The sequence below is a fragment of the Chinchilla lanigera genome, unplaced genomic scaffold (assembly GCF_000276665.1).
Source record: "Chinchilla lanigera isolate Chin_1 unplaced genomic scaffold, ChiLan1.0 scaffold00068, whole genome shotgun sequence".
Taxonomy (NCBI): domain Eukaryota; kingdom Metazoa; phylum Chordata; class Mammalia; order Rodentia; family Chinchillidae; genus Chinchilla; species Chinchilla lanigera.
The window spans coordinates 9,021,128-9,044,052 of record NW_004955469.1 but is presented as its reverse complement, the minus strand read 5'-3'; the positions used below and the strand labels follow the sequence as shown (position 1 = coordinate 9,044,052).

Genomic DNA, 22,925 nt, shown 5'->3' with positions numbered 1-22,925 from the left:
GCTTCTGGCCAGGGAAGCCAACTTGGGATAGGGCAATCCCAGCTCACTGTGCACACACGAGACACGCTGGTCCCCTGTCCTTGCCGTTGGTGCCCCATGGCAGCTCCTGTAGTTTTCTTTGGCTCAGAGAAGCACAGGCCTCCCCTGGGCCCTGGCCCCCCTCTACCGCAAAGCAACTGGCTTCTATTACCCCTGACAGCCGAGCAACCGCCCAGCCCCCGGCCCCGTCTGGCTCCTCGCCGTTCCCTTTTATGGTGAAGCTCAGAGAAAGCAAGGAGTAAGGGGGAGAAGGTTCTCGCTGGGCAGAGGGTTGCAGGGCTCCAGGGTGCTACTTCCCTCACTGGAGACGGTCAGCAGCCTACCGCAGCCACCCCCTTTTTCTGACCCGAACCTGCGACCTTTCCTGCTTGTCTTGGCCTTTCCTCCCTTACCCCCTCCCTCACATCCGGCGGGGGGTGATTTCCCACTTGGCCTAGGTCCCGTGGTTTGGGTGTTGATGCGGGGAGGGTCCGCCTTTTCCGACTTCCAGCTCCACGAGTGGGGTGGAGGCAAGGATCCGCGCAAGGGAGGTACTGGTTAGGTCACAGTCAGGGTCGACCTACTTAGTCGAAGGATGGGGTCGGAAGGGCTGACCCGGCAAGAGGAGCCCCGGGAGCCCCAGCCCTGAGCCTTTTTGCGACGCCTTCCACTCTGTTCCCGCCGCCCGAGCCAGGGAGGGGACCGTGAGAGCAGGACTTAAAGGAAGCACCTGGCCGGGCCGGGCGGGAAGCGAAGGGTCGGCAGTAGTGCGGGGGGTCGGGGCAGGAAGGGGGCTGCGACCTGCGGTCAGACTGAGTCTCCCACCCGGCCCCACCGCCGCAGCCTAGCCAGTCCTTGGCTCCGCAGTGCGGCCACCACTGCCTCGCTAACTGCCTCGCGGGCACTGCCAGCTGCAGCCAGCTGCACCGCTCAGGGCTGAAGCACGTTCCCGCGGCCCCGCCCACTCCCCCTCGGCGGGACAACCTCCCGCGGCCAGTCCCGAGACCCCGCCCCTTGCGCGCGGCGCTAGAGCCGGCGAGATGATGAGGCTAGAGTGGCCATTCTGACGCGCCATCCGGCCGGAAGTGCCGGGTTGGACCCCGCTGGCGCTACGAAGTTCCGGCCTAGGTAGTTCAGCTAGTGCTTGTGTGTAGGCCGCGTTGGAGCCGCGGCGGAGCGCAGTGGAGCTGGTCAGGTGAGATGCAGACAGGCGCGGTCTCAGGAGCCAGCCCCGCGGTGGCTGGGCCGTGGGGGCGAGGAAGGGTCCTGGCCAAGGCAAGAAATGCGCCGTCGTGAGGTTCAGTCCCCCCCTTCTCCGCAGGATGATCACCGACGTGCAGCTCGCCATATTCGCCAACATGCTGGGCGTGTCGCTCTTCTTGCTTGTCGTTCTCTATCACTACGTGGCCGTCAACAATCCCAAGAAACAGGAATGAAAGTGGCGCTTTCTCCGCCCCAGGTAACGGTCTGGAGCTGTAGCGCCCGGCCCCGGATCGCTCAGTGGTGAGGCCGTGCCAGGGCCTGAAGGGTTCGAGATCTGAAACCAAATGATGTCGGGCCAAGCATGCTACTCCAGAACTGGGTCCTTTTATCCGCACATAGTGGGTTCCTTGCAGTGCCCTGCTCTTTCTCCCTGCCGGGATAGGGGCGGGTTTCCGATCCTCAGTCCCCATCCTTCTGGGGTTCCCCGAGGCAGACGCTCAAGTTGGGGTATGGTTACAAGGAGGTGCTGGCACCGGTAGGAACAAGGGTAGATACTGAGGTGCCATCCAAGGATGAGGCTTTGCGCTCTTCATTTAACTAGCCTCCGCTTTCCCGAGGTTATTGGGGTTTGTTTTTGTTTTTTCCTGAGACAGGGTCTCGCTGTGCATTTCAGGCTGGCCTTCAACTCACTTTGTAACCCAGGCTGGCCTCGAATTCACAGGAATCTTCCTGCCTCAGCCTGTCGAGTGCTGGGATTACAGGGGTGTGCTATCATCCCCGGCTCGGTTAAGGTTTTATTTTGGCAGATTTTTTTTTTTTTTTTGAGATGGGGTGAAAGATGTAGGCTTTTATTTTCATGCGAGGCCAAGGGTATTGTCTTAGGGGTTGGTACTGTAGACCCACAAGCAGAGGAGGGTGGGAGGGTCTTGGGAACCAACCTAAAGTGTGGGTCAGAAATGTAGAGGGAACGGGAAGATGGGAGTTGATTCCTGAAGGATTCCCCAGAGGAAAGCTACAGCATTTTCCTTACCTCAGGTCTTTCCCCCTCTTTTCTAGGGTTCCAGGACATAGTCTGAGGCCAGATGGAGGGTGTGAGGGGCCTTCACACTTCACTTCATCCCTTCTGCCCATCACAACATATAAAGCAACTACACCTGGAATTTTCCAAACAAGTTTTATTTCCTCAAAGTCTTCTTAACCTTATGGAACAAGAAGCTGCCACTGAATAGGTCCCAGTATGGGGGCTGCTTTCTTTTCTACTCCCCAATACAAAAATATATATATTTTTTTGTGGTCCCAAACTCTTGTGCTGTGGAGGGAGGGGAGGGGTAGTAAGTCCCTGTTTTGTACTGTGTCAAGGTGAAGCTCTGCAACGCTTCAGACAGTGTGGCTGGCATTCCAAGGAGTTGTGGTTGTCACACGGAGTCAGCAGCCGGTGGGGGGACTAGCATATTTTTCATTGTGTTCCCCACTTTGGGCATTAAGGTAATGGCATTTTCAGACTCGGGGAGAAACTGTGAGTGGGGGAGATTTAGGGACAAAACAAACCTCAGGTTGGCCCAAGGGACCACCGCTGTAACACATCCGGGGTGGGGGGTCAGATAGAGTACAGGAAATAGGAGAAAAGGCAGGGGCAGAGTGGGGCCGTGGGAGGCCAGCCTGAGGCAGCCTGCAACAGAGAAGAGAGAGGAATCAGGGTTGTGGAAACACTGCCCTCTTGTAGTCTCAGCCAGGGGCTGGGAGGTGAAAGAGGAAGACATGAAAATGGGTAAGGACAGGCAGGTTGGTTATTGCACAGAGGTCTGATGCTGGAATCAGCTAGCTAGCTCCTAGGCCTTAGGCCCTAATCTGAAGTTTTTTTTTTATCTTTCAAATGAAGACTGAGGCCATGATGGAATAAAAGTCAGGGACTGAATTTTTTTTTGTTTGTTTGTTTGTTTTTTTTGTTTTTCTCTGGTACCGGGAACCGAACTCACGACCTTGCGCTTGCCAGGCAGGCGCTTTTTGCCACTGAGCTAAATCCCCAGCCCCAGGGACTGAATTCTTGATGAAAGTACATTTAGTCAAAGGGAATAGGGAAGGAAGGAAATTATGCTGAATGGCAGAAATGGGGATTGATTCATGGAAGAAATGAGGGGTGGGGCAAAGGACTGGACCCTATTGCTCACCCTGGTGTAGCAGAGCGGGGTCCCGGCTCCGGCTCATTGCTCTCTCTGGTCCTGGGGACAGGGGATGTGGGGCCTGAAGAGCCTCTTATCCCTCTGCCAGCTGGCGGTGAGCCCCGGCCCAACCTGGGCCTAGCCTGTGTGGACAGGAGTAGGCTAAGAGGCTGACTTCTTCCATGAGCTTTTCTGCTCTTAGAGTTTCCACGCATAGGGCCTAGTATAGGAGTCAGCAGAGGTACCCAGACCTTGAATTTCTGGACACTGTCCTAGCTGAGAAGATGGGGAAGGATTACAGCCAGAGGGCTCCTGGATTCAGTTCATGACATGTCTTATGTAACTAGGGGTGGCAAAAGGATCCAGCATTTAGCCTTCGTGGATAGATCATGTCAGGGTCTGGCTGAGTAGAGAAGCGCTGTAGAAAGATGATGAAGGACTAGTAGATCCCTCAGAGCCTTCTAGGCCTCAGCCCCTGCCACAGCAGCTTAGATTTCACCCATCCAGTCAACTTCTGCGTATACCCAACTTTTTTTGTGTGCATACCCAACTTTTTAGCTAAACAAGCATAGGGATCAGGACTGAACTGGACTGGTGACAAGGCTATTCCTAGGAGCAGCAACCAGATGTTACCTGGGGAATCCGGGACCCCTCCTGGCGGAAACTCTCCTCGGGCAAGTCTGGGCAGAAAGAGAGGAGAAGCTAAGGGCAGGGGCAGGGAAAGCCAAAGCTAGCGGGCTGAGGTGCATCTGGCAGGGACAGTGGGGTTACAAGCAAGCAAGACATCCAGCTCATGGGTCTGCAGGTAGGACTGGGCAGGTACATACTCAGGCACCAGGGCAGCTCTCTGATACAGCTGAAAGTAGAAGCTGTAAAGCAGGGCTGAGCATCTTCCCTCCCACTCCCCAAGTGAACAGTGCCTTGCTGGGTTCTGCCACAATTGTTATGGTGGGAGCTGGGGAAGACCCAAATCTGTTACCTGCAGTCGAGACCTGATGCAGGGTATCCGAGCACTAGTTCCTAGCAGACTTTTCCCAATCACCATGACAGACTCTGGCTTGTCTTCCGAAGATAAGAGTGAACACCTGCTACCTAGAGAGCATAGGAAAATGATTATCAAGGTCGGGGCCATGGAGGAAGTTATTTCGACCTTGGCACTTTGGCAGAGCAGGCGATTGAGCATGGTTTTGTGCATGTTAAACCAACACTATACCACTGATCTATACCCCCAGGTCCCCATCTTGGCATTGCTGACATTGTGGATTAGATAATCTTGTAGAAGTTATGGTACAAGTTGTAGGATATTTAACTTTCTAGATGCTGGTACTTTTCCAGGCCCTTCCCCATTGTAACAACCAACCATGCCTCCAAGGTGTGGCCAAGTATTTCCTGGGGGGCAAAATCACCTCAGGGAGGCTCCATTCTGGTGTGGCAGATGGATAAGCAACTTTTGGCTAGAATCAGAACCTATCCAAGTATGAATGTGTAAACTTAACAGACCCTGGGTCTACTCTAGTCACATTTTAAGGCATGTAAGGATCAAGTCCATTCTACCCAAGACCTATACTGAAGGCTACCATTGAGAGTAGACAGATTGAGAGGGGCTGTGGGTAAGGGAGAAGTTACTAGACTACAGTCTTAGCAATCAATGCTATCCAGTCTTTTTTGTCTTTTTTTGAGCAGAGTCTCGCTATGCAGTTCAGGCTGGCCTTGAGCTCACTTTATAGCCCAGGCTGGTCTTGAACTCACGATGATCCTCTTGCCTCAGTCTCCTGAGTGCTGGCATTACAGATGTGTGCCACCATGCCCGGCTATTAAGTCCTTCCCACAGCTGGGTGTGTAATTTAAAAGTAGATAGCCTAAGTTTTGTGTGGATGACAGCATGACATTTGTAGTGACGACACGACAGACATTTTTTTCCATTTTCCATTATTGTCTAATGTTGCCCAGTTCCTGGAGTCAGGAACTTGAGTAAGTAGCAACTGGCAGACAGAAAAAAGTTTCAGGTTCCTTAGTTGTAAAAATGAAGATTAAGTTAGATAAAGTGTTTAAAGCCATGCCTGGCAGATAGTGTTTTTATTTTACAAACATTTCGTTAAATTGCAGCCTTCTGTACAAAGACACAGGTGTTAGGGGTGTAGGATACCTCAAGGGTAATGATGTGCCAAGTCTAGAGTGGCCTGCATTACATGAAGTCAAAAAGGAAGTCTCAGGTTAAGTGGCAGCATAGCCAAAGAGATTTCTTCAGGCCTAGCTGGGAGCCTAGTGTAAGCCCTGGGTGGTAGGGAAGGGAGGAGGTTGGCCAACCTAGATTTCAGGGGTAGTGGGTACAGACCTGATATGCTGAGTGAATTGGGTAGGAGGCAGGAGCCCAGACTTCGTGATGAGGCTGGGCCAGAACTAGCAGGGGTTGAGCTTGGGGCCAGGCTGCTTGCAGTAGAGCTATTGGTGAGTGGCTGCTGCCGCCGTCTCCTATCTTGGCTTCGGGGTTCTGAGTGGAAGGGACACAAGCAGGTAAAATGTCAAATAGGTGAAGACTGTGAATAGCCTTCACTGACATGTTAACTCTGTGAAATCTGAAGATGCCTGTTTTCAAGGTTGTCATTAGATCAGCTCCCCTCTTCTGAAATAACTAAGATGAGCTAACATCTAATATTCTAGTTATCCAGTTCTCAGCTTGCCTTCATCATACCAAATCATTCTCTTTTTAAAAAAAAAACTTTTTGGTCTTTTTGAGACAGGGTATGCAGTTCAGGCTGGCCTTGAGCTCACTTTGTAGCCCAGGCTGGTTTTGAACTTGCAACGATCCTCCTGCCTCAGCCTCCTGAGTGCTGGGAGTGCTGGGATTATAGGCGTGTGCCACCACTCCCAGCTTGTTTTGTCTTTTTAAAACAGCGTTTCACTATGCACTGCAGGCTGGCCTTGAACTCAGTAATCCTCCTGCCTCAGCCTCCCTAGTGCTGGGATTACAGGCGTGAGCCACCATGCCCGGCTCCAATTAATTCTTTTATCAAGAAGTTACTGAACTTGGCTTCCAGAACAATTTTCCAAGGTTCTCTTCTTATGTCTGACTGTTCCTCTGCCTCTTAAATGTCAGTGTTCCCCACCATTCTGTCCTTGTCCTCCTGCTCTGCTTACTTTTAAAATCCTAAATCTCTCTCTAGTCCTTTTCTCTTGAAATCTAGCCCTGTCTGTCCACTCGACATTTCTACCTGGTAGTCCCCCGTGACCAAACAGACTCATTCTCTCCCGCTGTTTCATTACTTCTTAGTGAAAACATATCTTCTAGAAATCATATTATCTTGAGTTTAATCAGATCTTTACAGTTCTACCTCTGCATCTGCATCTGTTCAGACACAGGTCTTTTTTTTGTTTTTGTTTTTTTTCCGGTACCCGGAATCGAACTCATGATCTTGCGCTTGCCAGGCAGGCGCTGTGCCACTGAGCTAAATCCCCAGCCCCCAGATGCAGGTCTTTAATTCAGACTTTGGAAAGTTTTCCTGCTTGTTTCCCTGGCTTTACTCTCTTCCTTCTAAACTATCCTTCTTTCACACAGACTCCACAAATTTTTCTGAAACAGGAACCTGGTAAAAAATCACTGTGGCTTAGGCATAGGACAATACTGAAGGTGTGGGCAGGGGTTACTCAGGATTGAAGCCAGGGCCTTCACACTGAGCTATATCCCTGGCCCCAGGTCTCTTTTTAAAATTTTTTATTTTGAAATAAGGTCTTGCTGAATTGCTGCTAGGTTGCCCAGGCTGGCCTGGAACGTGGGATCCTCCTGTTTTAGCCTATCAGGGTGCTGGGTTGTAGGCATGTATCACCACACCTGCCTTTTTGAGACAGCACCTCACTAATTTGCCTAGGCGGGCCTTGAAGTTACGCTCCTCCTCCCTCAGCCTCCCACAATGCTGGGGATCACAGCTGTGTGATACCCTATCCAGTTCGAAGGTCTGTTAAAGGATAAAGCCTACGCTTTTAAACACAGCACATGCAAAGCCCTGCCACGGTAGCCTCACTAGTACAAGTTCTGAAGGTGGGGCCCCCATGCAACACATGGGGAATGGATGGGTAGGAAGGTTTGCAGACTTGCCAGGGCCTTCCTCACCTTACCTTACTCCACCCCAAGAAATGGAAAGAGGAAAAAAAAAATGAGTGAAAGCCTTTAGAATATTGGTAGCTTCTAGTAATAAGCTGAATGTCACTCCACAAGATAGGAACAAAGCAAGTAAAGGATGTAAAAGTATTTAGAAAATGCATGAGCATGGAAAGAAGCTATGGCTATAACCGAGCAATCCTGCCCCTAATCAGAGTTTCAGGATAGGGGACAAAGTCTGATTTAGAAGTGAAGCTTGATTTGGAAAATACAGTAAGTCCCTGACTTATGAATGTTAGAGTTGTGAACTTTCAACAAGATACAAATGGACCTTGCATTACAAATATTCAAACAAGTGGACAAATCCTGGAAGTAGCTCACATGTCTGCCAGACATTGTCATTGTGCTGCTGTGTGCTTAGTGTACAGTGGTACAGTGCTCAGAGCCCAGGATATCTGGAAGCAAGAGAAAAAGTAGTGATGTGGAGGGGCCTACTAGGAAGCACAAAGCAGTATACATTGTATGTTTGTGTCAAAGGTATGTAAGACTCATTTTGTTGGACTTAAAAACATTCTTCTGGACCAGAACTGGTTCATAAGTTGGGGACTTACTGTATAAGGCATTTAAAGATAGAACTCTAATCAATCATCACTTGAAGGACTGCCTGAAGACCCGGGCAAGCTTCCCTGTAATTTATCAATGAGAATGCACAATCCAATTTATCATGTTTTGACTTCTGACCCCTAGTATAATCCAGGCTTACAGTCCCTGTTGAGACAAAAATGAAAAGGAGTGCCTGTTCCCTATTTCTTGGTTCTGAGTTATATAGAAACATCTTAAGGCTGAATGCATGCGATCTGCTTTGCTTCTAGAGATTATAAGATGGTATTTTATGTCAATCAGCTATAAGCTCCATTTTGGGGGTGTGAGAAGAGTCCTAGAGCTAAGGTCAGAGCTCAAGCCAGGCTGACCTCACTTTGTATGAATTAGAATGGGTGTTCTGAGGCCTGCAGGATCCTGAGAGTGAGTGTTTTCTTAAATGGAGTGCCCTCGGTGCCTCATCTGGCTCCTCCTATGCTTTCCCTCATCCTCAACCTGGCAGACCCTTCTTAGGCTCTGCTTGCACCTGCTTTGTATCTTGAAAGCTTGTGGTTTCTCCTTCACTGTATTAGCTATTCTCCAGTGACTTCCTCTTCCCTCACTGCCACAGCAGCTACTCATAGTATTTTCTGTGTGTCTGAAATAATGTTGGGAACTATGCTCCAAGTCTGGGCAGGTGATACAGTATGTTTTGCAGCTAGGGAAAGCTAGATAGAGACGATCTCAGTGTTATTGTCAAGGATGCTGGGAGTCAAGGGTTACTCAGAACCTTTCAGGTTCCTGTCCAGGAACTTCTGTTTGTACCAAGTTGGCTGTTCCTTGGCCTTCAGTATCGCAGCCTAGCTTCAGCACAAAACCTATTAGGCTAGTTCACTGAGTCTGCCTGAAGCTTCTGACTGGGCTACCTAGTTCTCTTCTGAAATTCCATGGATAGCCCAATGTCATGGTTGCTCTAGCTAATAAAGGAGAGTCAATTAAACCTTTAAATATGATATAATTTGTATAAATTACTGTAATTGTATACAATTTCTAAATTGTGTAACATTAGGAAATGTTATAAATTCACAATCAAAAAATCTTGTCAACTCACAATCTCAATTTTTTTAAGAGATGAAGTACGTTTTATTACTCATTGAGCAGTGACAGAATGTCATGATTTTTATATTAACCTGTGTCATCCCTCAAACAATCCCAATTTTGGGTTTTGAAACAAGCTGGTTTACAGTTGTGATTTCTGAGATGTAGTCTTTCTAGGTTGGACAACAAAATATGTCCAGATATGTGGAACCAGGAAATGTCACAGAGAACAGCATGGGACAGATAGTGCTGAACAAAAACATTTTCCTGAGGGTTGGGTGAAGATGCTGAATTCAACTGTCAGTCTCCATCACAGCCCCTATCCCAAATGCCAATCTCCCAGCCTGGCATCTTACAGGATGAAGCAGGAAAAAATCAGTGCCAGAAAATGCCCAGGGGAACACAGGAGTAGATTCTTGGAGCCTCACCTTTCAACTCCTTGCAGTACCCCTGTTTAATATCATTAGTAACTTCCAACTTGATCCTTGACTGTATAGATCCAGTTTACTCGTTCTTACAAATATTTATCCAAGTCCCTGGAGTGTTTCTGTATTCCAACCAACTCTTTTTTTCTGCCTCTAAGCTCGCTGACTGGGGGAAAACATGCTTTCTCCCTTGGTTTTAACTGGCTCCTGTATGTGGATGACTCTTTTTTTTTTTTTTTTTTTGGTTTTTGGTTTTTCTCCGGTACCGGGAACCGAACTCACGACCTTGCGCTTGCCAGGCAGGCGCTTTGCCGCTGAGCTAAATCCCCAGCCCCGAATTGATTGACTGGTTTTTATTTTTTTTATTTTTTATTTTTGATTTTTTGATTTTTCTCCGGTACCGGGAACCGAACTCACGACCTTGCGCTTGCTAGGCAGGCGCTTTTTGCCACTGAGCTAAATCCCCAGCCCTTGTGGATGACTCTTACGCCTCTCCTACCCCAGTTCCTTTTTCTCTGCCTGTGGGGTCTCTCCATTGGGACAGCCTAAGAAGCATCCTAACATGTCTACATAACACTTTGTATTCCAACAGTGTCTTAATGTCACCATGACTCTTTCCCTTAGCTTGCAGCCTTGAAGCCCTCTAGCTCCTTTCTCTTCCATCGTATCTGAATTCTGTCATTTCTATTTCTTATACTTTGATTTTAGTCCTTGTGAGGCTCTCGTCAGCTCATGCATAGATGGCTACAAGGCTTTCCTGTGCAGCATGTACAGTTCACAGTAATCTCTTTTGTTCTCATTGTTCTTAGAAGCACACAGTTGTTAGCACGTGACAGTTACCTCATCATCTTTTGTGTTTTAAGATACCTCAACTTCTCACCTCTCTTCAGCCAATTTACTGGACAAAATGCTACATATACATGCTTTAATCCTGCCTACCCAGGAGCTCTGTTCTTAATCCTGGTTACCATTTCTCGTGCTGGAATGTTTTTGTAAAACCATATGCTACTTGTATACAAAACCTGCTTCTCCGCTGAACATTTTGTTGGTTAATTATTGTGTTGATCTACAGTAGCCCTCAAGTGTCCTGAAATATTTATAATGTGTGTGCTTTTATGTTGTATTGACTGTCCTATTTCCTCTGTTAAGTTTCAAGTCAGTCAACCAGGACTCACTTAGTACTAAGGCAGTACATTTTCTGTTAGTTATCTGGGGACATAACAAATGGAATGTGTCTCTCACATCAAGCTCAACACAGAACCTGCCTCAGGAGGGGGCCAGGGAAGATGTCAATAAAATACTGATTAAAAACTTCCCAGACTCCTCCAGTAAAGACCTAGAAAAGACTCTTTACTATTTCCCTTTGTGGTCAGGAAAGGAGGATTTATAATGCTGAGGAAAGAACTGCCAGGAATTTCGAGTTATGAGCTAGGAGAAACTGACCAAAAGAGAAGGAAGGAAGGAAAATGAAACAGAAGAAGAACTTAATTCAGATTTAACATGGAAAATTTAGGTATACTGGAGCATGAAAAGTCATGAATTGAAATAACTGGCACTTAACAGCTGTGCAAACTTGGACAAGACACTTTTAAAGAATCTTAAAGTTTCTTCATTAGAAAAATGGGCTGGATGTGATGGTGCACACCTGTAATCCCAGCACTTGGGAGGCTGAGGCAGGAGGATCGCTATGTGTCGGGTTCAAGACCAGCCTGGGCCACACAGTTCAAGGCCAGCCTAAACTACACAGTGAGACCCTGTCTCAAAAAAAAAAAAAAAGAAAAACAGAAATACTATCCATCTCACAGGTCCTGTGAATAATAAGTGAAATTATTTTTTTTCGGTACCGGGAATTGAACTCACAACCTCGTGCTTGCCAGGCAGGCGCTATGCAACTGAGCTAAATTCCCAGCCCCAAGTGAAATTATTTATGTGTTATTATCTTATTCACTATTAAATGCTACTTACACATCAGGTATTATTTTTACTTTAATAACTGCCTTTCAAACACAATGCATAAAAGTGTCCTTTTCCAACAAACACTTTCAAAGAATGGGGTTTGGAATACAGACAGAATCAAGTTGAGTATCAGAGACAGAACATCTTAATAGAAAAGCTGCTAAGCACCGTTGCTCTCTGTAGCTTCTCTAGAACAGTCAGAATTATGGCCACTAACCCAGTGCATGTCACTGCTGTTCCAAAAGCTAGAGTACAGGCTAAGTATCAAAAATGCTAGTAACAATGGGTGCCACTAGAAGACCAGCAGAGCGCTCAGCTCCAGCTTACAGGCCTGTGTTCTTTAGCAAGAATGTACGTGGAAGGTACATATAGTACTGATCTTTGGTGTAGCATATTTCCAGAAGTGGCGCAACAGTCTCCGTTTCCAGCTTACTCTCAATTATTTCTTTTTCCTTCCTAAAGACTCATTTCTTGCTTTTTTTTTTCTGGTACTGGAAATTGAACTCAGGACCTCATGCTTGCCAGGCAGTCACTGCACCACTGAGCTAAATACCTGGCCCCCTCATTTCTTTCTGATACATATTTTTGATCCAGAATCTCTTTATCAGGCACACTCAAGGTACAGATGATGGACAGTTGAATACTGGTACCCACAGCCAGAAAATACCAGCCCACAGCCAGAAAAGGCTAGATTGTTGGTTTATGAGCTTAGAATATAATTTCCTTTTTCCTGGGAAAGGTGGAATCCTGGTACCACTTCCTGAATAAGTGCTGAAGCCAGAAGCAATTTTATCCCATAAAGGCCATGGACAGGATCCCTCATCCCACAGTGCTGAGGTTGGGATTGTGAACATTTCCTTCTACTGTTCCCAAGAAGACACACTGACACTGTCCTTGATGTCCTCCATGTCTGTATTTGGCACTGCTTCAGCTAGCATTTTTGCCTTGGAAACTTGCCCGGCTCTTAGCATGTGCTGAAGGCCAGATCCCCAGGACTCCCACTCACACCCACACAATACCACTCTGAGTCATGCCGCAGGGAACACCAAGGTCGCAGGAGAGGCTGCATATTCTGCTACAGACTAATTTTATTGATTCCCCCGTTGGTCCTAGGCCAAGTGTATGTCTTCAAGCTCTCACTTCCCCCAGCAATGCCCCAAACAACCGAACACCTGCTGCAAGGGCTCCCAGACTGGCTTACCTCTGACAGGGCCCAGCACCCGATGGCTGACTTTTTGGGTGCTAGTGCCCAGGCCTGGCAGCCCTGCAGGCCGACTGCCATGAAAAGGAAAGCTGGGGGAATTCTTCATCTGTGGAGAATTTTGTTGGCTGCTGTTGCTACCACCAGCACTTGTGCCAGTGCTAAAACTTCGTGCCCGACTTAAGGTGTTTTCAGAGCAGGAAATGGGCAGTCCGCTGCAAAGAAGCAGATGTCAGTTAACCCTGTGCCAGGAAGGGTATACCCCAAGGCTTTCTTCAGGGTCTGATGCCAGAAAGTTTTCACCTCTGGGGTAAAAAGGCATTGGGGACCCACTCAGGAAGAAAGGAGGGACTCGTGTCCACGGTTGAGGTATCTAACCTGGGTCGTAGCATGAGAATGTCAAGTACCAAGCAGCATTTTCTCCCAGTAAATTTCCCCCTTACGGCCTTGGCATCGGCCCTTGAACTCCCTCAGTCAGTCGTGCACATCTTTTACAAGCTGAGAACTGCCTACCCCTAGGACACAATAGATTAGATTCTGTGCAGGGCTCTGAAGCAAGGGATCCTCTGGTTGATTTTCACATTTAGAAATATGTCAGTCTGGGTGAAAGGGAAGAGAATCCCATTCTCAAAAAATGGAACTAATCTTACTAATTTTAATTTACCCAGAAAATACTTACCATATGGCACTTTTAAGAGGAGAAGAAATACCAGTCCCTTGGAACCCCTTGCTGTAGGGCCCTGCCCACACTCTCCCCTCTTTCCCTTTCATGCTGCTGGTCTTACTTGTTGCTTTTGGGTGGAGTTCGAGGGCCTCTCTTCTTGTTGACACCCACATTCACAGTGCTGCTTAGGCCACGACTGTTGCGCACATGTTTTAGCATCCAGGCCCTTAGGTTAGTGAGGCTGTTGTGCTCTGACAGCACAATTCGGGGCCATGGATTACATTCTGCCATATCCAGAGCTGCGATGGCCATAGCTCGTCCCACCTGTAAGGGAGTCCAGTTTAGCTTGGCATTTTGGTCCTCTAATCTGGGATGCCATGGTGGGGTGGATTATACAACACAGTGGATGGGAAGAAGAGGCCAGATCCCAAATTTGGTCACTGGGTATCCTAACTTTTGTGCTCATGATTATCTTGAGATTTATAGCCATTCTCCAAACCACTGCCCATTTGGGGGCCCTCATCCATTATAAGCAAGAGACAGACTGCTTTCTGGCTGGCACCATGAAAGAATTCTCAGCAGAAGGGATTTGGATCTCTTCAACTGCAACTCTTTCTACTCTTAGGTGTCCTAGGATAACTGTTCATGAAGACCACAATAAGGGGGGTGGTGCTTTTGAGCCTTGAAGTGAATAAACGGAATGAGAGAGACTTGCACAGAGAATCTGATTCAGGTGTGCTGGGGCAGGGGCCCTCAACCCCCAGGCCATAGACAGGTCTGTCTCCTGTTAAGAACCAGACCACACCACAGGTGAGCAGACAGGTGGGAAAACAAGCAAAGCTTCATGTATTTATAGCTGTGTCCCATTTCTCACATTACAGCCTGTGCTCCACCTCCTGTCACATCAGCACTGGCATTAGATTCTCAGGGGAAGGGGCTGGGGATTTAGCTCAGCGGCACAGCGCCTGCCTGGCAGGTGTAACGTCGTGAGTTCAATTCCTGGTACCGGAAAAAAACAAAACAAAAACAAAAACAATCCCTCCCCCCCCAAAAAAAGATTCTCAGGGGAGCATGAACCTTACTATGAACTGTACATGTGAGGGATCAAGGTGTCTAGGTTGCAAGCTCCTAATGAGAATCTAAAACCTGATCAAAGTGGAGTTGAGGCAATGATGCTAGCTCTGGGGAGAAGCTGCCAATACAGATTAACATTAGCAGAAGTTTGACTGCACAATAAATACAATGCCCTTGAACCATCCTAAAGCCACTCCCACCCTACCTCCAGCCCTTGGAAAAACTCTTCCACGCAACTGGCCTGTTGCCAAAAATGCTGGGGATCACCCTGCTAGGAGATTCTCTGTGGCTTAGGATCACAAACAGTGCCTGTTTGTCCTCTCAGTACCACTGCAGTCAGGGTAACCATAGTGCTGAGACAGCACAGTGGTGAGCATCTCTGCAGAGGACCTTAGAGTTGGGCAGCAGGAGTAAAGCCTTTTCCAGACTTTGGAAGTTCCCCACTTCCCACTTATTCCATGGGTCCATACCTGCTCAAATAGTTCCACAGTGTATCTGGAGGGAAAGGCCGGTGGGGGAGGGGGGCTGGCACGCCCATTGTCATGGCAGGCAGCAGGGATGCTGTTTACTGAGCGTCCAGTGTTGTAGTTGCATTCAAGTGTGTAGCTAAGACACAGAAACCTTTATCAGTGTCCTGCCTGAATGGGTATCAGGACACAACCACAGGAAACAGCTCAGATGGTCTAAGAAGGTAACCACTTGAAAAAAAAAGTGAACCCAAACAGAAAGCGCTATAATCCCCAGCAACTAGTAGCAACTGATCTTGGCACTACACTGTGTACTCAGGAAGTCCAGAAAAACTAGTGTCTAGGACTAGAGACAATCTTGTTGTTTGTGAGGCTCTTCTGGGAAGACTTGGGCAGTCCCAGCCCCTCAAACATTCTGGACTGAGTACTGTTTTCTTTAGGGAAATATTTCCTCAACCTTATCCCATTTTCCACCCAACCTGTGGATTATCCCTGAGGCTTTGTAGATTGCAACACGGCCGCTTCCCTCTTTGGACTGGCCATCTCTACGGTCTCGGGCATACATGTTCTTCTCTGAGAAATTGCAGCCCTGGAAGTCAAAGTGGGCTGAATTCAAGGAGATGAGCTTTGGATATAGCATGTTTTCCACCTGTTTGGGGGAGGAAAAAGGCAGCTCAGAAGGAGAAGCAGAAAGAAGGGACAAGGAGCAAGGAAGAGGGCAAACATGGGGCCATGTGACTCAATATTATAGCAGATACCATCACAACAATTAGCAATGATCAATGTTTCTTGAATTCTCACTGTTGGGCATCATTGCTAGGCATTAGGAAGGTTTAAGTCTACCTCCTTTTAAGTTTGGCTTCTTCCCTTCAGTAATGCCAAATTTCCTTCTCTCCTGCTTCCTTAAACTCTAGGAAACACTGCAATGCTGGCAGACTGATCCTCACTCAAAGTCATGATGTAACTGCTGAGACACAAGGCCCAGTGCCATCTCTTCTTGGCAGACCACTTCTGCAGAAGCCTTCTTGCTAAAATGCTACCTTCCCTCCCTGTCTGTGGTCTAACCCTTGTCTCCTAACCTGCAGCAGTTCCCACATGCACATGACATCTTTAGGATTCGTACCTGGGTGTTCTCATCACTAAAGCTGTTTCCATACATGAAGCAGCCCCTTTTGGAAGCATGTCCATGCAGGTCCACATAGTAAGCAACACCACTCTCTTTGGGGGGGATGGTGTCAGGGGCTGGCTCCTCAAGCTCAGTAGACTGTTGCGGCATAATCCACACACTGTTGGCTTTCTGTTCTGCTGGCTCTGTCTGGGTCCAAGTCCCAGGGTTAGCCCCATCAGATGACTGCCCAAGAGGAGCTTCACTGTGGAGATTGCTGGCTTTCTCAAGGTCAGAAAGGGGGACATCAGGAGGGAGACAGGAGCTAGGCTGGTGCTCAGGGGGACTCTGGGAGTTCAGGCGAGAGTGCACATGGTGGTAGAGAAGCACAGCCTTAGCCCCATAGATGGCGGGGTGCAGCGCAGCATCAGGCTTCAGGTATTGACGGTTCAGATTCACTCCACGTGAGTCTGTGCTATAGGAAAACAAGGACAGAAAAAGGATCTAGAGGCCTGGGCCAACACAAGATGCTAGGTGGCAAAGTCATTAGGAGACTGACTTGTCAATGAAAGGGTAAAGCTGTGCTAGGAAAAAAAGAATTGAGAACAGGATCCCTCCTTGACTGGCCTGCTGACACCCATACTGTCAGAGAATGGTTAAAAGTACAAGACAATTGGGAATACAGGAGAAGCAAGAAGGCTGACAATTTCACTGAGAAGTGGGGAATAGGGGGACTGGACAGTCCAGACAGGATGGGCAGCTGCTTACCGGTAATGACCCCGGACTACACCGTCAGGATTCAACATGGGAATCAGCTTAAACACAAAGAGGCGACGTAGGGTTTGGGCTCGAGGGTCATCAGGCCGAAGGATGAAGTCCAGAAAGCCATTGAAGACAAAACTAGATGGAGTCTCCCCAGGGTGTACTCTACTGCTTAAGAAGAATATCTGAGATAAAAAGAATGGACATTAGATCAGTTACGCTAGAGCTCTACTCTGACGAATACAGGGGCAGAGATAAGCAAGGTAGGAAGAGCCACTGGACTTCCAGCTGGCTGTGCACGTATGCAAGTGGAGCCCTTGCCTCAGGATGCAGGCTCAGCTCTTTCGGCCAACAAGTCGCAGCCTTCAGCTCTCCACAGTGGTTACAACTAGGGGAAGGGCACAGGACCACCTTCAGGGTACTTCCACTCACCCTTTTGCCTGTGAAACGGAATGGTCGAGGGGTGCTGGTGTCAGGAAATAGCTGCTCTAGACGGGGCTCTCGATCGTCTCGAAGCCCATGGCAGGAAGTGACTGTTAGCAGGTCTACACGAAGTCCATCCAGAGAATAGCAAAGGAGTTCCCGGTGGTAATAGATGGTGTCCAGGGGACTGCAGGGACAAAAATCATTGAGTCAAGAGAAGTCTTTCCTGTTCTAGCAAGAAGCAGGCCTCGTCACTAGCCCAGGGCTTATAAAATCTGGTCCTTTACCCTACTCTCTGGCACCCTATAATTCCTCATACTGTTACGTGAGGCTAGGGATTTGAGTGGGTTTGCACTGCCAGAATGCTAGAGTGTAGGATGGGATGCACTAGGTTTTTTTTTTTTTCCTGTTTGTGGCCCCACCCCCGCCACCCCCCAGGATAGATAACTGTGTAGACAGAAGAGTTGCCCTCAGGGGAGCAGATGCAGAGATGCTGGCTAAATTCTGGGTACCAGTGAGACTGGAGTTGTAAGAGACCTGAAGGAGGCAATGTCAAAGAAAAGTGTGGGTGGTGGCATACTGAGGTCAGGGTCACACAGAAACGAAGTTTCCAAAGTCCCACATTTTACACCGAAAAAAGATGGATGAAGTTTTGGTTCAGAGCTCTTAGGGCAAATTCCAGAAGTAGTGGAAGCACCTACTTATCTAGGATGGTGTACAGGAGTAAGAGTGGGGTTGGCACCTGCTATGAGTAGGGCAGTTCTCTGGGAAGCGCTGGTCTAACTGGTTTAGCAAATCCTGGCAGTCACTGTAGGAGAAGGGGTAGCAGAAGGCGAAGAAGGTGGTAGCCCCTCGGCCCTCCACGAAACGATGAACAAAGGACAACACAAACTGTGTCTCTGTCATCTGAGAAGCAGAAGAAAAAGGGGCGACATGCGGTCTGTCACAACTGAGCTCCTGGTGACACACCAGGAACAGACTTCACACCCTTTTTGTCTTTACCAACTTCCCTCCCTCCCATCCCCTTCACATGACAACCAGCTCTTCAGGCTTCTTAAGACAAGAGCTAGTCCTAGGCTCCAGCTAGTACTCAGGGGAAGCTGACCCCCAAACCTGGGGTCCTGCCTGCTTACTACTCTCTATCAAATACAAGTTTCTTGTTTACTTTTCTCTACTAGCACTTAAGCCTTTTTTTCTTCCTCATGGAGAACTTACCTCAAAAGTGGGCCGGTCTCGAATGCGTTCCCAGCGAGGCCGGCTGGGCAGTGTGCGAACAAAGGGGGCCATGCCCTGGGAATACAGCTTGCTCTGCTTGTTCATGTTCATAATGTTGATTTTGATGAGTTTCCCTGGAATTCCTCCCCGGACACTGAAGTAAAACCATGATCTGAAGGCCAGAGGAGGAGAAACAGACATTATGTATGGGAGGGCTGGAGGAAGGATTCATGAGACAGCTGGAGCAAGCCAAACTGGCAAAGGGCTATTTAACAAGACAAGGGTTTGGGAGAGGAAAGGAACTGCCTGGGTATGAACAGGTAAGTCAATGGGCAAACATGCAGTGGGTCTGGGTACCGCACGTTCCCTCTTCTCCCACCTTCCATTTCTTTCCTCCTACCTGTTTCCGTTCTCGAATTCCGTCTCAGCACAGTCTGGCCGGGTCCACACGTTGAATTCATAGTCAGGGAAAGAAGTGACGCCACCAGTGGGGGCTGCTGCAGCAGCTCCACCTCCTTCCCCATCACTAGACACAGATTCCACCTTCTCCACATGGGCTAGGTTCCCTGAATCAAACCGAGAACTGAACAGCAGTCCCCCACAGCGCAGCTCCATCACGGGACTGGGAAAGCATCCTTTTGCACCAGTCTGGCCCTGAGAGCTAGGGAAAAATGAGGGATGCGTAGGGAGAAAGGGAGAGAAAAATGAAACAAGATTTTTAGGTCTAACTGACAGGCATTCTTAGGGAATGCCCTACAAAGCAAAAGATTTTTTCCTTGGAGAACATGGAAAAAGCCTTCCAGCCAGGCCAAGAGAAAGCACATCCATACCTTACACTTAGCGTCACCACTGACCTAAAAGGACCCGTCTTACCACACAGCAGCTATTCCCAAATCAAATACCCAAAGGCTTAATTAACAGTGCTGAAAACACTGGCTCTCAGCCTTTTGCAGCCCAAAAAGTAGGGACTAGAGAGGTCAATTTCCCAAACCTAGGAAGGATAACCACAGCACAGGACCATATTTAGAAATGGAGCACTGTGGATCCGTGTCCTAGGTTGGCTATGCACTCTCCAGCGCAGAGCAAAAGACTGTTTTAATGTTTGAATGAATAGCTTCCTTTACTCCTGTGTGCTCACAAGCACTGACAGAATTCTACTGTTGCCTCTGAGTCCTGGAAGAGCTAGTTCCTTTCTTTTGAGTGGGGCGGGGAAAAAAGAGGAGGAGACGCACCAATCCTATGTAAACTATGGAAGAAAGCTAGAAAGGCATGGCCTTTGCTCATCTGTTTCTGCAGCTCTACTCGAGCTGGGGCATGGGTCTGTTTCCATCCCCCAGCCTCCAGACGCTGGAGCTCTGCAAAAGCTACCCTGGTGGCTGTGGGTAATAGGTGTCCTGAGCACTCCTAAAAGAGCTGGACAGTCGAGTCTTCGGAGTAGGGAGTGGCTTCTCGTCCCCCACCGGTGGAGGACCCTCACACCCGGGCTTGCCCTGAGCAGCGCGGGGTTTGGAGGCACTGGAGGGGCCGACAGACACACTGGAGGGGCTAGGAAGACCCGGTCTAAGGTCGGAGGTGAGGCCACGGCCAAGGCGGCCAGCCGGCCTGCCGGGGATGGGGGGCGTCGAGAAGGGCTCGGGCAGAAGGGGGCTGCGAGAAGGGGGCGGGGCCGGCGGGGCCGCGGTCCACGCAAAGCCCCTCACCTCTCTCTGGACCGGCGCTCCCGCTCCCTCTCCCGCTAGCGAGGCGGCACCTCGGGCCCCGGCACCCGGGTCCTCCACCCAGGACCCAAACAAAACCCTAGCGCTGCGGTGCCGGGACCCCGCTCTGCCAGGAAACAAGAAGTCTCTCGCCTATTGGCCACGGCCGCAGCTGGCTACCCGCCCAGTAAAACGCCCTACCATTGGTCAGCGCCGTTCGCGCACGTTAGTGCTACCTGCGCCGCGGCCGTTGGGGTCTTGCCCATGAGCCTCCAGCCCTGCGCGCTCCAGCCGCGTCTGCTCTCTAGGCGGATAACGGCCTCTTCCCGGAGGCGGGAAAGGCCAAGTGGCCAAGTGGAACGCCAGGAAAGGCTCACCTACGAATAAAAAGAAATCGCGTGTGAGGCTGGTTACCGCCCACCGACCCCTCACTCCGCTGTATAATGTTGAACACACCCACCCTGGTGTCGGGGGTCTCCCTGCCGCTGTTAGGTGCCCACTGGTGGGATAGGAAAAAACCAAGTGGAGGATGCGGGCATCGATCCCGCTACCTCTCGCATGCTAAGCGAGCGCTCTACCATTTGAGCTAATCCCCCAGCTGCTACTCTGCCCTTTCTCTTTCCTTTACGGGTTGTTCCGGGCTGGCCGGAAACTAGCTCCATCATAATTCAGGCTATTTAGAAGTACAGTGAGACCACGGGCAAGATTTTCAAAAGCAGGTATATAATAATTACATATAAATAATAAACCTCACCTCACTTTATAAGTCAACCTATTGCAGCTGATGCACACTGTGTAGCGTGCGCGGAATACTTGGTGCATATATAGTTTACCCAACATGGGCGGCACTCGCGCAGTGTTGCAGCCGACCCTCCAAAGCTTTTGTGGTCAAGGGTAATTGATCTGAGGTAATGCCAAAAAGACATACGAAGTCCTTCGAGCCGGAATCGAACCAGCGACCTAAGGATTACTACAGTCAATCAGCTACAGTCCTCCGCTCTACCAACTGAGCTATCGAAGGCCTCGATACTGTTCTCTTTTGCTGGCTCCCTCTAATGTTTACCAAAGCCGCATTTTTTTTCTGGTATTCCACGCAAAAAGGCCCGATGTGGCCGGAGCCTTGCAAGCCTCACAAAGCAGAAGCTGGAGGCAAAAAAATGGGAAGAGACGCTGCCCGAAGCGCGCTTCCCAGGATACAGGAGAAACTGCCAAATGTACTTTCTTGACATTTTCTTGCTTTTTACAAAATGCTACCAGTGCCCACTGGCACCTCCTCCAGGGTCGTAAATGCCCAGCCGGTCCCGGGCCTGAGCTTCTGGGCGGGGCGTTTCCTGCTGCGTACAACGCGGGGCGCGGGGTGGTCTGCACCACCCCGCGGATTCCGCCTGCGCTCCTCGAGTGCACGCAAAGTGCGTGGCCTCGTGGTGTGAGTATTATAGGCAGCTAAATTAACATACAGTCACAAAGGGACTGGGCTCTCAAGGAAGTCAACGAAGAACGAAGACATCAGAATTGTGGCTGAAGGCGCATCTGAAGAAGGCCAGGTCTCAAAGATGCAACAGCCAGGCCCACAAACCTTCCAAAGGAATAAGCAGTAATTTGAGATTATACTCTAATTAGCACCACCTAGTCCGGGAAGTCCAGCTTGGTATCAGTTACCCAGCTGGGTGACCAGAGCATCCAGACCCATCCCTTTCCCAAAATGCCTTTTTTCTTTCCTTGTACTCTCCCTGTGCCACTCGCTTCCTTACTGAATCCAAGTTAGCTAAGCATCTGTATTTGCAATCCTATAGGTTGACTGTAGTTTGACCCACGTTGTACCCTCATTGTGACTTTGTGTATAAATTACCCCTGCCAAAGGGCCTCCTCAGTGATAACTCACTGGAGACCCCTCCTGTCTCTCAGGAGCTATTCCTAATCCTAGATAAACCTTTCCCACTCTTGACCTCCTTTGTTCTTGAAATTCATTCTTTTATTTCAGGGGACAAGAACTTGACATAGCTGACATCTATTAGGTTGGGAGTTGTAGTTCTCCTATATTGATGTGACCTCTTGCATATTTTGAGACTCATTCTTTCACTTAGCATGTTTTGAGACTCATCCAAGTTGTAGCACATATTAGTACCTTACTCCTTTTTATGGCTGCATAATATTCCACCACATGGACATGCTATTATTAGTTTATCCATTTATCTATTGCGGACATTTGGGTTCTTTCCATCTCTTATAAATGATGGTGCTATGAACTCTTGTGTTCCACTTCTCTTGTGTATACCAAGGAGTGGAATTTTGGACATGGGATAAAAATTATATCTTTGAATTTTGAGGGACTGCCAAACTTTTCCATGTGGCTGTACCATTTTAGATTCCCACTAGGATGGTAGGTACAAGGGCTCCAATTTTGCCATATCTTTGGCAACACTAATGTTCTTTAAAAATAATTATAGGCAATATTTTAGTAAGTTGAACTCAGTTAATTATTAGCATTTTCTTATGTCATTAAAGATATTTTGAAATTACCATTTCAATAGCCATTTTTTCATCTTTTGGCTTCACCACAATTTATTGCAATATTCATCTTGTTGGATATTTAGTTTATATCCGAATTTTCAATATAAATATACTATCATGAGCCAGGCGTGGTAGCCCACACCTGTAATCCCAGCACTCAGGAGACTGAGGTAGGAGGATCGTTAGGAGTTCGAGGTCAGCCTGGGCTACAAAGTGAGCTCAAGGCCAGCCTGAACCGCATAGCGAGACCCTGTATCAAAAAGACAAATATA

At 48.7% G+C, this 22,925-nt stretch overlaps 2 protein-coding genes and 2 non-coding genes across 6 annotated transcripts; 1 reads left to right on the top strand and 3 right to left on the bottom strand.

The window, feature by feature from the left end:
* Positions 1–1,103: 1,103 nt before the first annotated feature.
* Ost4 (oligosaccharyltransferase complex subunit 4 (non-catalytic)) lies at positions 1,104–2,504 on the top strand. The gene is made up of 3 exons (XM_005400447.2): positions 1,104–1,213; positions 1,340–1,477; positions 2,278–2,504. The coding sequence occupies exon 2, from the start codon at positions 1,341–1,343 to the stop codon at positions 1,452–1,454; it is 114 nt and encodes a 37-aa protein (XP_005400504.1). The 5' UTR covers positions 1,104–1,213; position 1,340; the 3' UTR covers positions 1,455–1,477; positions 2,278–2,504.
* Positions 2,379–20,300, bottom strand: Agbl5 (ATP/GTP binding protein-like 5). 3 transcript variants are annotated; one of them, XM_013522608.1, is made up of 15 exons: positions 20,146–20,300; positions 18,846–19,106; positions 18,446–18,617; positions 17,973–18,136; positions 17,240–17,417; positions 16,814–16,992; positions 16,064–16,520; positions 15,420–15,589; positions 14,944–15,079; positions 13,521–13,723; positions 12,736–12,950; positions 5,716–5,871; positions 4,360–4,472; positions 4,014–4,060; positions 2,379–2,890 (listed from the first exon to the last, which is right to left on the bottom strand). In XM_013522608.1, exons 2-15 carry the CDS (start codon positions 19,058–19,060, stop codon positions 2,719–2,721), a joined length of 2,577 nt encoding a protein of 858 aa, XP_013378062.1. In that variant the 5' UTR covers positions 19,061–19,106; positions 20,146–20,300; the 3' UTR covers positions 2,379–2,718. The 3 variants fall into 3 exon arrangements, with proteins under 3 accessions (XP_013378062.1, XP_005400505.1, XP_005400506.1); XM_005400448.2 differs by lacking the exon at positions 4,014–4,060 and adding an exon at positions 3,390–3,523; XM_005400449.2 differs by lacking the exon at positions 2,379–2,890 and adding an exon at positions 3,391–3,523.
* Positions 20,301–20,665: 365 nt separating this feature from the next.
* Positions 20,666–20,738, bottom strand: Trnaa-agc. Its single transcript has one exon. It is a non-coding gene; the product is annotated as a tRNA-Ala (tRNA).
* Positions 20,739–21,074: 336 nt separating this feature from the next.
* On the bottom strand, positions 21,075–21,163 carry Trnay-gua. Its single transcript is given in 2 exon segments — positions 21,075–21,110; positions 21,127–21,163. It is a non-coding gene; the product is annotated as a tRNA-Tyr (tRNA).
* Between the last annotated feature and the right edge of the window lie 1,762 nt (positions 21,164–22,925).

Bases quoted from the DNA above. Each gene is read 5' to 3' on its own strand.
- Ost4 (XM_005400447.2), top strand. From the start codon at position 1,341: ATGATCACCGACGTGCAGCTCGCCATATTCGCCAACATGCTGGGCGTG.
- Agbl5 (XM_005400448.2), bottom strand. From the start codon at position 19,060: ATGGAGCTGCGCTGTGGGGGACTGCTGTTCAGTTCTCGGTTTGATTCA. The intron at 18,137-18,445 runs GTAAGTTCTCCA...TCTGCTTCTCAG, and splicing joins GAGACCGGCCCACTTTTGAG to ATGACAGAGACACAGTTTGT. The intron at 12,951-13,520 runs GTAAGACCAGCA...GCTTCTTTGCAG, and splicing joins ACTCCACCCAAAAGCAACAA to CGGACTGCCCATTTCCTGCT.